Raw genomic sequence first — 15,339 nt, forward strand, 5'->3', positions numbered from 1 at the left:
TAAAAATAGCTTCCTCCCCCCCACCCCCAGCTCTGGGGTTTAATCTCAGGACCTCACCACCGCTTGAACAATGCCTTCAGCCCTTTTTGCTTTGGCTATTTTTGAGACAGGGTCTCATGATGTTTACTCTGGACCAACCTAGATGAAGATCCCCCTAGCTGTGCCTTTCACATAGCTGGAGATCACAGATGTATACCAGCAAGCCTGGCTTCTTTGTTGAGATGGGGTCTTGCTTTTTTTGCCGAGGCTGACCTCAAATTGTAATCTTTCCAATCTCCGATCTTTACCTCCCAAACAGCTGGGATTATAGGTATGCACCACTGTGCCCAGCAGATGGATGAATTCTTTTTTTTTTAATTTACTTTTATTGTCAAGGTGATGTACAGAGAGGTTACAGTTACATACATATGGTATTGAGTACATTTCTTGTCAAACTTGTTACCTCTCCCTCAATTTTCTCCCATCTTCCCTCCTCCCCAATTCCTCCCACCCCAGATGGATGAATTCTTGTAGTAATATTTGCCTGTATGTACAGAAATAGGCTATTAGGCATCTTGTAGTAGTAGCTCAAGTTTATAAAGGCTAAAAGACAAAGTCCAACTTTGCATTCACTTTAATAATTTGAAATGTACTATATTATATTAAAATTCATCTTTGTTTCATTTTGTTTTGTTTTTGCTGATCCTGGGCCTAGAACTCTGGGCCTGGGCACTATCCCTGAGCTCCTTTTGCTATAGCACTACTTCTGGCTTTTTCTGTGATTCATTGGAGAGAAGAGTCTCATGGACTTTCCTGCCTGGGCTGGCTTCAAACTGTGATCTTCAGATCTCAGCCTCCTGAGTAGGTAGCTACCATGCATCTGGCTCTTTGTTTAATTTTATCTTTTTTTTTTTTTGGTGCCAGTCCTGGGGCTTGAATTCAGGGCCTGGGCACTGTCCCTGAGCTTTCTTCTCAAGGACAAGGACAGCTCTACCTCTTGAGTAACACCACCACTTCTGGCTTTTTTTGTAGTTTATTAGAGATAAGAATCTCATTGACTTTCCTGCCTGGGCTGGCTTTGAACTTTTGATCCTTAGAGCTCAGTGTTCTGAGTAGTTAGGATTACAAGCATGAGCTACTGGCACCCAGCCTTTGTTACATTTTTACAGAAAGAAATCTTCCCCATAAAATCCTTCCAGTTGTATTTTTTTGGTTTCACTAAACTTGAACACAACTCCACAGGGATTAGTAAATTGTAGAATACAAATAAGCAATTCCCAAAGTGTAACTGGATGTAATCAAAGGGGAAAAAAAGAATTTTCTAGTATAATCTTTGAACATGCCTTCAAAAATATTTTTTGGATGGAAGGAGATGCACTGCATTTATTAGCTGATTTGTTGAATTTAACCAACTACTGAAAAATAATAGAAAAAATATTTCAGGAGGCATGGCTCAAGTGGTAGAGCACCTTTCTACCAAGCAGGAGGCTCTGAGTTCAAACCCTAGTACCACCAAAGAAAGAAAACCAACTCCTGCTAACTGCTTCTATGTAAAGTGTGCCTGCGTGATATTAAAAAATATATAAACCACTTTACAAAGTTCTGTTATGATAGAGAACACATTCAATCTCTCTCCTCTCAAAACTCATTTTCTCTGAAATACAAAAAAGGACTTGGAACAGTGAGAACAAATGGAAAGCTGAAGAAACAAACATGGCGGCGCCGAGGTTCCTGCCCCACCAGGTGCAGAGAGACTGGGCTGCCGGAGTCGGGAGAGCTGCAGGCCAGCTGGGGAGAGGCTCCTCCGGGAAGCAGCTCAGAAGCCTCATCCACACAGCCAGCTCATCTCCTAAGTGGGAACTGCTGGGGTGTCAACTACCTCCCCCCAAATTCACGGTTGAAGGCTCTATCCCCAGAGTAGCATATTATGGGGAGCTGCTAGGACATCCAGGATTTGGGGCCTAGTGGGACTTCCTCTGCCTCCTTCTCCTCCTCCTCCACCTCTTCCGTGGGGCTTGAACTCCCTGAGCTCTTCAGCTCAAGGCTACCACTTGAGCCACAGCGCCACTTCTGGTTTTCCGGTGGTTAACTGGAGATAAGAGTCTCACAGGACTTTCCTGCCCAGGCTGGCTCTGAACCGCAATCCTCAGATCTCAGCCTCCTGAGTAGCTAGGATGACAGGCGTGAGCCACGGGCGCCCGGCTCTGCCAGTACTTTGGGTTTGGAAGTTGACACACTTAGGAGCACTTGTTGGTTTTGATGACTTGGCCCTGTTGGTTGAAACAGCTTGTCCTCTGGGAAACTCATTGTGCTGTTCTTTGTTTGCTATATAACTAAGTTGTTTTTTTTCTTTCCGTAATCAAGTTAAAGACATTTTTTCCACTTCCTGGGCACATGGTATTTCCATAGAATCGTAAACACATGGTCTCTTGACGTGATGAACAAGTTTTTTTATCTCTTGGTAACTGGGAAAATGTTCAAGTCCAGAAAACCTCACGTAGAAGGTTCTCTTTGCCTGACTTTTGTTGCCAACGAGGGCAGACTAAGGTCTGACTACCAGCAGGACAGGCAGAGAGCAAGCCGGGCAGCTACCAGGTAGACGTGCCCAGCTCATGCTGTCTGAACTGGTCTGGAGTTTTTCAACCCTGGCGGCTGCTTAGGGGAGGGAGCGAGGGTGTGAAGATCTTTGTTGGGAGTCTGACATCGGGCATTAGGGGAGTTTTGCTTGTGGGGGGGGGGGCACGTTACAGAACAGAGGAAACCGACCTTGAGAAAGACATCAAAAAGAGGTATGAGGATGAAAGGGCTGGGGATAAAGAGCGCAATTAAAAAAAGCTTTTTAAACAGGAAGATGAAGGCAATTGAAAGCATCTGTCACAAATCCTGGGTGCAGAAAGCCTGAAAACAGTCTTTGACAGCACCGCCCCCTCCCCCCCCCCCCCCAGCTTCAATCCTAGCTTGCAGCCTGGATGGGGCTCACCTGAGAGAAGGAGAAACATCTCCAGCCCCCATGCACTGGCAAGATGGCAAGAAACGCTGCTCTGCATTTAAACTAGAAAGTAAAAGCTGGCTAGTCAGGCCCAATGCAGATTTCCTATAGAGAAGTCAACTCCTATCTTGGCCCGATATGGAAAATCTGACCAGCCACCTGCCCTCTGGGAGTTCCGGAGGCCAAGACCCAGTGATGGAATAAGCACCCATGCTACAGACCTGACTCCCAATGCAGCAGCATTGGAGATGGGACCTTTAGCAGGTCATTCGGTTTAGATAGGGTCTGGAGGGTGGGGTCTTGAGGGTGGGCCGCTGAGGACAGGACTAGGGCCCTGATAAGGTGATCATTTGCAAACTAAATCAGCCAGCATCTTCATCTTGGAAACAGGCTTCTACTTAAGTGGCAGCTCTGCCTCCAGTCTGTTTTGTTACAGCAGCTAGAGCTGACTAAGACAGAGCAGATGCAAAGGGGTATGTCCCCTGTCCCCCTGGGGTCAGCTACAGTGCCACCTTCACTAGGAAGTCTTCCAGAACTTCCACAGACATTATCTCCTCTGCTAACCCTGATGAAGTCATCCATATCTCAGATACATAACAAGCTTTCCTTAAAATACTGAGAGGTGTGTTTTGAACCGTTCCTGCTTGGCCTCCTCTACTTCACCTCCTGAGTCCTCAGTAACATGCATCTTCCAGGGGTTCCTGCTAGCATCTGGCTGGTCTTGGAGTTACCACAGGGCAGGGCATGTTTCTGGGTTCCACCCTTCCTGCCCCTCCCCTCTCTTTGCCCCTCCTCCCTCTCCTTGAGTCCCCAAGGGCAGTTCTGCCACGCTGCTGCTGGTTCCTGAGCAGTGATTCTTCCATTTTGAGCATTTAAAATGTGCATCTTGCCATGAAATTATTGCCTTCATTTTTCTCCTCTAAAGGTAGGCACATTTGGCAAACGTACTATTGCTACTATTTCACAGAAGATATTTAGTCTCCAGGTATAAAGGGGTGAAATTACCAACAGGCCTGTAGGTGAATGAAGTAAGTTAATAACTAACTTGAAATATTATTCCTGTTTTTTCATGCTTCAAAGGGCATGTGAGATTGTAGCCTAGAGAAGACAGCCCTTGGGCAACTGGGGGGGCCCCTGCTCATGACTTGCAGCCAGTGAGGGGCAGGACCAGAGGATACCTATGCCTTGTCCACTCGGAAGGCCAGTCAGTCCTGGCTGTGTATCAGCTACGAGTCACACATTCGTTCACATTCCACAACAGTCTACTGAGCTCCTACTATGTCCCTGTCACCCTTCCACTGAGGACATCATGAGTCATTTTTCTTAGGACAGGAAGGAAAGGAATTATTTGATCAGGCCACAGAGACTGTCTGCACATGGCTTCCTGGTTTTTAGGGTCTCCAACACAAGCCCCGCCTCCCACCAACAAATACCATTAATATCACATTGCTAGAAGTTATTCTTCTTGATATAGTGATATGTATAAAGCTATCAAGCTATTTCAAAATTACAAGCGCAAGTTAATTGTGTAAAGGTAAGATCAAGGTTGTTTAAGTAAACATTAATGTTCTTGAACAAATTAAGAGTATTCAAATGATTACATTCTATGCAGTGCTGCAGTTACCTATGTTTAAACACCTCTGGTTCTGAGTTACGCCACTTGTTAAAAAAAATATGACATGGGTAAGACAAATACAAGGAATCTTGCTCATTAAATATTCCCATTAATTTAAAAAATCAAATGAAACTTACTGTGTATTCTGGTTCCAGATGTCCAGGGAGAGAAGAGGAAAAAGAAAAAAAAGAAAGAAAATTATTTAGATCAAACTTACATAGAACATAAAAGCACAGAGCTAACAAATACAAATTACACCTGGCGAGGTGCAATTATTTAAAATGTAATAAAGAAACCTCCCCCCACCAACATGAGGTATTCATAAATACTGAGTGTCTGTCTGGAGCTTTCCCAGGATGCTTTGTGGTTGGCCCGAGGAGGACAATAAGACAAGATTCAATTAGTTCATAGGTTTGTGGCTAATTAAAAACCTAAGTGTTGGCATTGTCAGAGCAGAATTAAAGACTAATAATTCCAACTGAGCATTTCATTACCCACAAAGGAAATCTTTTAAGTGGGAAAGCAGCTTTTAGAAGCACTATGAAGAGCTTGTTATGGTGAACTTGAAGTGGGATGTTGAATTTTAGAGTGTTTAGGAACAGGAGCCCAACTGTCTAAATGTAGGGGACACAGTTTGTGGTCGAGAGAATGTACTATCATTGCATTAGAGGGAAATTGATTGTAAAGATTTTTCATATTCACCAAGGGAAAAGGGATGTTGGGGACAGTGAGAGAGATTCATTAGACATTTTTCTATAAATTCACATCATTTAGAAGGGCCAGGAACTGTAAAACAAGTCAACAGCTAATTTGTAGACACATAATGGGGGGGGGGACTGGAAAGGGGTTCAGGATAAGAACATCTCTAGAAATATCATTAGTAGTGTTCTTCTCCACAGACACCACAGGCTCTGCTCAGATAATTGGAACCAACTCAGGGAATTTCAGCGATTGCTGCAGCATGGGGCATATTTCAGGACTTACCTGTAATCGTGTAGGGATAATAGTTCCACGCCTTCTCGGTCACATAAAATATTTTGGGGACCACAGCTCTAGCCCAACTAGGCAGTTTGCTAAGAGGAGAGAACACAAGAGAGAGGGAGAGGAAAAAAAGCAATTAGAATCTGTTCGGAGCCTCATTTCACCTGACTGGAACTGGAGGAATTTGGGAGTATTTATTCTCCTCACACCCATTCTTTCTCCATCTCTGGTCCTTAGGGTATCAACCATTTTCTGTGCCCTCAAAACAAGCGTCCACCTGGTTCAGGGAAGGGCAGCTCCTTGAGCTCTGAGCTCGGGAGAATGTGAGGCACCTGTCCTTTGTCTCCTAGGAATGGAACAGGGGAAATGGAATACACACGTGTGTAAGCCCAAACAGGTGTGAGCAGGGGCGAATGCCAGAGACTGGACTCAATCCAACAACACACAAGGGGGTCTCTGTGTGTGTGTGTGTGTGTGCGCACGCGCGCGTGCCATTCCTGGGACTTGAACTTGGAGTCTGGACATTGTCCCTGAGCTGCTTTTTGCTCAAGGCTAGTGTCCTGCCACTTGAGCCACAGCCTCACTTCTGGCGTTTTGGTGGTTAATTAGAGATCAGAATCTCATGGACTCTTCTGCCTGGGCTGGCTTCAAACCATGATCCTCAGACCTCAGCCTCCTGAATAGCACCAATTACAGATGTAAGCCTCTGGTGCCTGGCATGAGTGGTGTTCCTTTTGTTTTGTTTTTGTTTTCTGGCCAGTCCTGGGGCTTGAACTCAGGGCCTGAGCACTGTCCCTGGCTTCTTTTTGCTCAAGGCTAGCACTCTGCCACTTGAGCCACAGCGCCACTTCTGGCCATTTTCTATAGATGTGGTGCTGGGGAATCAAACCCAGAGCTTTATGTACATGAGGCGAGCACTCTTGCCACAAGGCCATATTCCCAGCCCCTGATGTTCCTTTTAATGGGCAAAAAGTAAGAAGCTGGTGGTGTGAAGAACAAAAACAAAGCTCTTTGATGACTGCAACACGTTGGCACCATCTCAAATTGGACTACGTCTCCCTTTCCAGTGCCTGGGAATATGATCTGATTTGAAAATAGGGTCTTTGAAAATGTAATTACATTACAGATCTCACTGTCAAATAATATGCTGGGCACCAGTAACTCATGCCTGTAATTCAACCTGTGTAGACAAGTCCAAGAGTCTCTTGCTGGTCTAACTAACCAGCAAAAGCCAGAAGTGGAGGTGTGGCTCAAATGGTAGAGATCCAGCACTTTGAGCAAAGGAGCTAAGCAAGAGTATGACAACTTAAGTTTAAGCACCAGTACCTCCAAGTGTGCACACACACACACACACACACAACACACACACATGATCAAAGATCAAATAATCTTGGATTTACAGTGAGCCTGAAATGCAGTGACTGGCTTTCTTCTTTCATTTTTGTTTTGTTTTGTTTTTTTTGCCAGTCCTGGAGCTTGAACTCAGGGCCTGAGCACTGACATAGCACCACTTCCGGCTTTTTCTATATATGTGGTGCTGAGGAATTGAACCCAGGGCTTCATGTATACGAGGCAAACACTCTACCACTAGGCCATATTCCCAGCCCCCTTCATTTTCTTTTTGATGTGTATGGTACTCAGAACCTGGGCATCATCCCTGAGCTCTTTTTGCTTGAGTAGCGTCCAGGCTATTGTTCTCTCCCATCTCCCCCAGCATGGTTAACTAGAGATAAAAGTCTCATGCACTTTCCTTCTTGGACTGGCTTCCACCCTTCATCCTTAGCTCTCAGCCTCTGGAGTCGCTAAGATTACGGGCATGAGCCAGTTGAGGGGCTGGGCAGTCATTTCTGGAAAATAAATTCTCAAAGGCATGGGTCCAGAAGGCTTTTGGCAAATCAACTTTCAGTTACGTTTTATGTGTTTATTTCTTGGTTTCCGTTCAGGCATAAACTTTCTTGCAGAGTACAGGCTCAGAGAATTTAACTCTCCCTTACTATAGTTAAGATATAGGTGAGATTAGTCTGTTTTTTAAAAAAATATATCTGCCTGAGCTTATTTCCCCTGGTGCTATAACCAAGGGTTTTCTGTCTCTCCAGAGGCTGCCATTTTGCCTTAGGTGTTTTGAAGAACACTGCTGAGTGTAGGTACCAACACTAGCAGGAAGAGTGACTGACGTCTAGGTCCTTAGGGCTGAAGGCTAGCAGGAGGGGCCAAGAATGAATTCCAGGCTGATCAAACAAAGAAAGGAAATACATCGAACTAATTATAGAGCCCCAAACCTCAAACTCCTCTTGTGAGACATAAATGCCCACCAGAGCCAGTGAAACACTGCATTTGGCACCTCTCATTTCCGATAATACTCTATTCCAGCCTTTCAAAAGACGAAATATGCATTGTCAATAGTTGGCTGGCCCCAACCCAAAGATCTGGGGTGTTTATCAGAGACAAAACAAACATGGGGTCGAGATGTCAGGTGAAGGCTGATGTTCTCAGTTGGATTCGGAGGAGAAAGACAAATCCATTCACATAGAACTCGTGTGTGTGTGTGTGTGTGTGTGTGTGTGTGTGTGTGTGTGTGTGTGTGTGTGATCATTTGGGGCCTGGGCGCTGAATTCAAGGATGGTGCTTTGCCATTTGAGCCACAGCTCCCCTTCTAGTTTTTGGTGGTTAATTGGAGATAAGAGTCTCATGGGCTTTTCTGTCTGGGCTGGCTTCGGATGGCAATCCTCAGATCCCAGCCTTCTGAGCAGCTCGGATTACAGGCGTGAGCCACCAGTGCCCGGCTGCTCTCAGGCTGAATTTCTCCTGTGCAGTCATCTCAGCAGTAGCTACTCATCTACCTTAGATTCACTGTTGTCAAAGATGGCCACCCTTCATGGGGGTTGTGTAGCTTCCACCTATGCTTGATGTGGAAGAGCAACAGAGCTCAGTGGGAAGGTGGGAAGAGCCCCGCGGCTTGCTCACAGATTGGACTGTGATCCTACTATTTCGCCTGAGATGATGTAACATGCCCAATGAATGGATAGGCTGCGTGAGCTCGAACCACGGGCAGGTGTTCTCAGATGCTCTTAATGGTCAGAATCAGAGTTGGAGGTGTCTCTCAAATTAAGCAAGGCCTCCATTAGCTTGGACAATTCGCATCAGCTTCCTATAGTCCCAGGGCACATTCTCCCTCGTCCTCTGGAAAGGAGCCATTCACTTGCACTGTGTGTCTCCAGCCCACCCGCCCCCCTCCCTCCAGAATTCGTTCCTTTAGACTGCTAAGCCTCCCAGCAGAACCAGACTCCAACCACAGTCACAGGAAGGAAGAGGCAGGAGAGAACTGTCCATCGTTGTCCATTCACAACAACGCTTTCCCTCCTTATAACGAAATGATCAGACTCTGGATTCTAGAACCCTTAGTTTTGCTGTTTGCTCCAGCAGCTTAGGCAACACTAGAACCAATGACCTTTCCCCAAACCATAATCACTTAGCTAAAATGGCTGCACTAGTTGTGACTTTTTTGGAAAGCAAGCCATTCTAGATTTGTGTGCGCGTGCATGTGTGTGTGTGTGTGTGCGTGTGTATTCATAAGTTCATTATCTCAGGTGTTTTGTTATCGTGTTGGGAAGCTGAGGAACACAATGTTTTTTCAGTATGTTTAAATCCCACTAAGAAATCTCCTTTCAGCCCCCGGTTTCCTCAGAACACATCATTATTGGGATCATTTTTATCAGAGAAAGGAACATTTACTTTTCCCTGCAGCAATGATTTATGAGGACACCTGCAAAGGAAAATGGAGTTAAATGAGTCTCCGCGTCGCTGTCACTTTCATGATGGATACTGTCACACAGCCTACCGTTCTAAGGGAAAGTGTCACTCGAATTTACTACGAGGCGTCAGTCCAGAGCTTCTCTCCTCCGAAGGAGAGCTTGAATCCAGTCCACAGTCCATGCGCGGGCCAGGATAAAATCTCCCAGGAATCTACCTTGTGAAAGCTCATGCAGGAAGAGACATTTCAACTCGACAGCCTTTCTGCAACTGTGCTGACATGGGGTGACACTGTGTGTGTGTGTGTGTGTGTGTGTGTGTGTGTGTGTGTGTGTGTGTCACACTCCCCTAGAAGCCTTTGTCAGCACCTCTCAAAGACAAAGAGGCATTAGAGGTTTCGTTTTGGTGGTTCTGGCATTTGACCTCAGGGTATTGCACTGGCCAGCCTTACTTCTTTTCACTGTGGTTTATTTCTGCATTGGGGCCTGTAAGTTTGCCTCAGCCTACCTCCTTGGATGGTGATCCTACTATTGACATCTCGTGGGTAGCTGAGATGACATGTGCGCATCACCACACCCAACCCATCAGTTGAGATGGGTTTTACTACCTTTTTTTTTTGGCCCAAGTTGGCTTCAGACTTCAATGCTCCCAATCTACCATCACCCAAGTAGCTGAGATTACAGATGTGAACTGCCACACCAGGCTTGATTTCCTACTTTCATCTAGTGGCAACATAGCCAGATGGCCAGCATATTCTACCTTATCTGCGGTTCTCCTGGTTTGAGCACTGAAATTCCCCCATGCCAGGTAAACTGAGACAGTTGGTGACTCTAGGGTCATGGGGAGAAGTCTAGGCACATATTTGGTTGTCTCAGCTGGGATGGGTGCAAGACACGACAGAGAAGCGGGCAGAGGTTAGGGAAGCTGTCCAGCATCTACAGGGCACAGCATAGCAACGCAGGACAATTATAGAGTCTCCCATGTCAAGGGTGACAAGGCCGAGAAACCAGGCCAATCCCCCCCCCCCACAGATGGTGGCCTGAGTCACCGCTGCCTGCTAAGAAGGCCCTGGCAGATGAGTTCTGCATGGGTCTCTGGTGTGGGTTGTTACCTTCTTTCCCTTAGAAGCTTCTGGAGCTTCACAGTCCAGATTGCCTGGAGTCCTCCAGGATCTAATCTCATATGTAGTGTCGGTTCATTTGGGATTTCTGAACATCTGAGGAATGTTGAGTGCTCTGAATGGAGTCTAATTTCATTTTCTCCACCAAATGGATGATCGTCTTCGCTGGAAATCTGGATTAACTTAAACCATTCCCATCTGAAAAAGATGACCTAGGACTTTATCCCGCACAGCCTGCCAGCCGCGTTGCTGGTTCCGCAGTCAGGTGACAGGAGCTCATTTCCGGAGGAGCAGGCCCTTCATATCCTCACGGCCCTCGGGGTCAGGGGCAGAGGCTGACCTCGCATTTCCTCCTGGGACTGGAACATGGTGTCTGGTAATTCTCTGATAATAATCCATGGCTCTCTTTCAGCTAAGGTTTCTTTTGTTTTGGTTCGGTTTTTTGCCAGTCCTGGGGCTTGAACTCAGGGCCTGAGCACTGTCCCTGGCTTCTTTCTGCTCAAGGCTAGCACTCTACCACCTGAGCCACAGTGCCACTTCCGGCTTTTTCTATATATGTAGTGCTGAGGAATTGAACCCTGGGCTTCATGTATACGAGGCAAGCACTCTACACTAGACCATATTCCCAGCCCCCCAGCTGAGGTTTCTGAAGTCTTTACAATGTTGCTCCTCACCTGCTCTGACTCCTTTGCTCATGGTGTGAATGGCTGTGCTAGCTGGCTATTGGGGTGCCTCCAAACACAGAGGCCTGTGGCTTCTGGACCAGAGCTATCGCAGGGGGAGGCAGAGCTGCCCGCCTTCCTCCAAAGAAACTGTGCATAACCTGAGTTCCTTGAACTTGGACCAGACCCTCTACCCTCCTACTTAAAGAGACTATCCTTGGTTGGGTCCCGGCTACTCATGAGACTGGAATCTGAAGATTGCAGTTCAAAGCCAGCTAGGGCAGGAAAGTCTGTGAGACTCCTATCTCCAATAAACTACCAAAAAGCCAGAAGTAGAAGTGTGGCTCAAGTGGTAGAGAGCTAGCCCTGAGCAAAAGAAGCTCAGGGACAGTACCTAGGCCCCGAGTTCAAGCCCTGGAATGGCACCAGAGAGAGAGAGAGGGAGAGAGGAGAAGGAGATAGCAGGAGCCTGTGTGAGGTGGGGTGGGAGGGGCTGGGAGCCTCTGATGGGTGGCATTAGGGGAAGGTGGGCAGGCCCGATGCTCTCCCCCAGCATCTTTCAGGAGAGAGGCAGCCTGGGGTAGATGCCCGCTAAGATCACAACCAGGTAGAGAAGGGAGCAGAAGACAGAGGGCCTGGTGGCAGGGAGTTTCTAGAATGTTCTTTAGCCTTGATATGGGGACGGAATAAAATATCCTAGTCAGGAAGGCAGGAAAGAAGGAAGCTTCTGACATGTCCTAGTTATTCCCCGCCCCCCAAGTACCATCACCTTTTAATATACGTGTGCATACATACTCTCCCTACATGACACAATATTTATACAGGATATATAAATACAGGATTTATACATATTTATACAGGATATATAAATCTATATTCTCAACTCCATCATGACCTGATCTAGTAGGGCTCAGAGCACTGTCACTCCCAGTTCCAAGTCAAGTCCCATCAAGGCAGGGGCCTTTGTTCTGCTCATTGTTAAATCCCCTACATCCAGCCCGCACTCAGTACTTGGTTTGGGTTGTTTTGGATGAGTCACAGTGGTGTGTGTGTGCAGGCGCGCGTCAGTCATGATGGTGAACACGCTTTGGGAACAGCAAAGCCACGGAATGAGCAGCCACCACTTTGCCCTGAAGCCCCGCGGGCTCTTCCGTGGGCCCCGGGCCGACAGCGGGAGCCTTCTTGGAAATGGCATCAATGTGCTCAGCCCATCTGGGAAAGCGGGGAGAAGAAGGAAAGAGAGACCCAAGCCATGGCAACGGCTCCAACCAATGAGCAGGCGACCCGGGCCCTGGGGACCAGCAGGGAGATTGGCATGTCTGCTTCAAAAGAAATTCCAGAAGCTTTACTCTCCCTTCCCCAAGACATCTGAGGCCCGAGAGCACGCGAGGGAAGATCAGGGCCACGTGGGAGAGGAGCGCGGCTGGTCCCGTGCAAATCCACTCAGGCGCGGGGTGGAATAACCCTCAGAAGCTGGCAATGCTCCCTGACGGGCAGCTGCCAGCACAGACTAATTAATCCAGGAGCCGTGGTGCTGAAGAACATGACACTTCATGACTGAACAAAACAAGCCTAAAAATAGGCCCCCATCTTTGTATCCGAAGCCTCGCTACCCTCCCAGGCCTCAGTGGGAAGGGGCTGGAGAGACGCCAGGGCCACAGTGAAAAATCAAAGGTGACTGAAGGAAACCCCGCCTTCACATTGCGGGGTGTCAGTTTTATTTAGAGCCACTATTCTGGAGCCCGATTAGGACCTTGTCTCTTTTCCCTTGATGCTGGTCAAAACCAGGAGTTGAGAAGGCAGGCCAAAGAATAGGGCTTACTTGAACTGGATCAGAAGCCCCTGGACAAGCAAGGGCTGTAATAGCACTTAGGCGAATGGATGAATGCATTAGAACTAAGATAGCTAATGCATTAAGTGGCCACCACTGCAATGCGCTACAGACACCGTAAGGAAAAATGACAAAGCAGCAAGTCCTGGGAAACGAGAGCTAAGTGCTAAAACATAAATGACATGGTAAAAGGGGCATGCTACCTATTAAAAATTGACAGAGAGCCCAATATAGGGGCTCACACCTAATATCTTAGCTACTCAGGAAGCTGAGATCAATAGGACTGCAGTTCAAGGCCAGCCCAGGCAAAAACAAACAAAAAAAAATCCCAAAACAAGAGACCCAATCTCAACAACAAAATACTGAGTGCAGCCCCCAAGTGTAAATAGGAGGATGATGGTGCTGGGTGGCCTGGGGAAAACCAGAAGCCCCTACCTGAAAAAGAACTGAAGCAAATAAAGCTGAGGCGTGGCTCAACTGGTAGAGTGCCTGTTTAGCAAGTGTGAAGTCCAGAGTTCAAGCCCTGGGACTCCCCTACCAAAAAAGAAAATGGTGGCGGAGTTATCATTGGGTTCTTTTGAGCTGCCTCAATTGCTGCTTATTTTTGTGCCTCCAGATAATTTTGTAGGTCCTTTACATCCTTCCATGAAATAGTCTTTCTGCTTATAAGAACCGGTTTCTTTCACTGGCGTGCGTGCGTGTGTGTGTGTGTGTGTGTGTGTGTGTGTGTGTGTGTGTGTGTCTATGCTAATTGGGGCTTGGAATCAAAGTCTTGCATTCTTGCTTGGCTTTTTCGCTTAAGGCTGGCGCTCTACTACTTCAGCTACAACTCCACTTCAGGCTTTTTCTGGTTAATTGGAGATAAGAGTCTCACCGACCTTTTTGTCTGACCTGGCTTTGAACCTGGATCCCCAGATCTCAGCCTTCTAAGTAACTAGGATTACAGGGTTGAGTCACTGGAGTCGAGCTCATTGGCAGTTTGAAACTTCCCCCTCCCCGGTAACTTACGCATCAGCTAAAGTGAACCGCGTTGATGGATGGCTGTCTGGGCTCGGCACGGTGATGATAATTATGGTCAAATTTATCTCCCCTCTCAGCAATTTGCTTCTTCCCATATGAACTGGAGGAGGCCCTGATGATACAGGCTTTGACGACTGCCAGTGTCTCTAATGCTTACTTAGGATAATGAATGTTTAACAGAGCAGGGTCTGAATGTGCTCTGACTTCCCATATAGACTGATGACGTGGGGAGAGAATCACTCTGCCAGCTCCAGAATTCTGGTCCACCGGGTGCTGGATGCACTAAGCTAAGGTACTCACCAGGCCCTGGGAACATGCAGATTCTATTGGATGGACAGATGAACTCAAATACTGCCAACAGCCTGCTTTGGACCCCATCTTGATCGGAAAATGGGGCTATGCTTTTTAGTAAAGGAAGCCCTCTACAGTCTGTTCAACATGTTGTATGTTAGCCAGGTGCTGGTGGCTCACGCCGGTAATCCTAGCTACTCAGGAGGCTGAGATCCAAGGATCACAGTTCAAAGCCAGCCTGGACAGGAAAGTCCATGAGACTCTTATCTCCCATTAACCCCCAGAAAACCAGAAGTGATGCAGTGGCTCAAAGTGGTAGAACACTAGCCTTGAGTTGAAAAGCTCAGGGACAGCACCCGGGATCAGAGTTCAAGCCCCGCAACAGACCAAAAAAAAAAAAAGTTGCATGTCCTACATATCAATGATTTGTCACATGACAGCCATGCAACTTCTGCTTGCAGGCCACACATCAGCTTGAAGAGGCTCTAAGTGGGGAGTATGAGAACAGATTTGGTTTTCTTTGTTTATTTTTGTCGGTTGTAGGGCTTGTCTGTTTGCCCTGGGCAAAAAGGGGAAATTCTAAGCAAGAAAAATAACTAAAGCTAAAAGAACTGGGGAGCGGGCTAGGGTGAGCTGTAGACCACTTGCCTAGCAAGCATTGGGCCCTGGTTTAAAGCCCTGTGCCCCTGAAATGAAGGAAAGAAGGAAGAAATGCACGAGTGAATACGTTTCTTTGGCCTGTGCCTCTTTGGTTACTGTCTAATACACACTAGGGTGGGAAATTAAGAGCTTTAAAGATTCTCCTATATCTGTTTTTTTTGGGGGGGCACAGAAAGGGAGGGACAAAGGATGAACCAACGCAACAGAGGGACTCACTGGACACGGTGTTGAAAATGAACTATACCACTTGTGGGTAGAGATGGGAGGGAAAAACTGGGAGGGAAGGTGAGGGAGAGCAGGGGAATGTCCAAAAAGAAATGTATTCATTAGGTGACTAAAGAAACTGTAACCCCTTGATATATCACCTTCATAATAATAAAGTATTTTTTAAAATTCTCCCCATTTTTCTAACTGAACTCACCTTCTCTGATGTGCTTAACC

General features: G+C 46.9%; 1 protein-coding gene across 4 annotated transcripts in view; it reads right to left on the reverse strand.

Moving 5' to 3' along the window:
* The window catches only part of Pitpnc1 (phosphatidylinositol transfer protein cytoplasmic 1), a 203,368-nt gene that overhangs the window by 78,240 nt on the left and 109,789 nt on the right, over positions 1-15,339 (reverse strand). For all 4 annotated transcript variants that reach the window (XM_048366940.1, XM_048366942.1, XM_048366941.1 and 1 more), the window contains exons 3-4: positions 5,568-5,656; positions 4,721-4,728 (exon numbers count right to left, since the gene is read on the reverse strand). In XM_048366940.1, the coding sequence (XP_048222897.1) occupies positions 4,721-4,728; positions 5,568-5,656 (97 nt within the window). The remainder of the gene's footprint in view (positions 1-4,720; positions 4,729-5,567; positions 5,657-15,339) is intronic.

The sequence above is a fragment of the Perognathus longimembris genome, chromosome 17 (assembly GCF_023159225.1).
Source record: "Perognathus longimembris pacificus isolate PPM17 chromosome 17, ASM2315922v1, whole genome shotgun sequence".
Taxonomy (NCBI): Eukaryota; Metazoa; Chordata; class Mammalia; order Rodentia; family Heteromyidae; genus Perognathus; species Perognathus longimembris.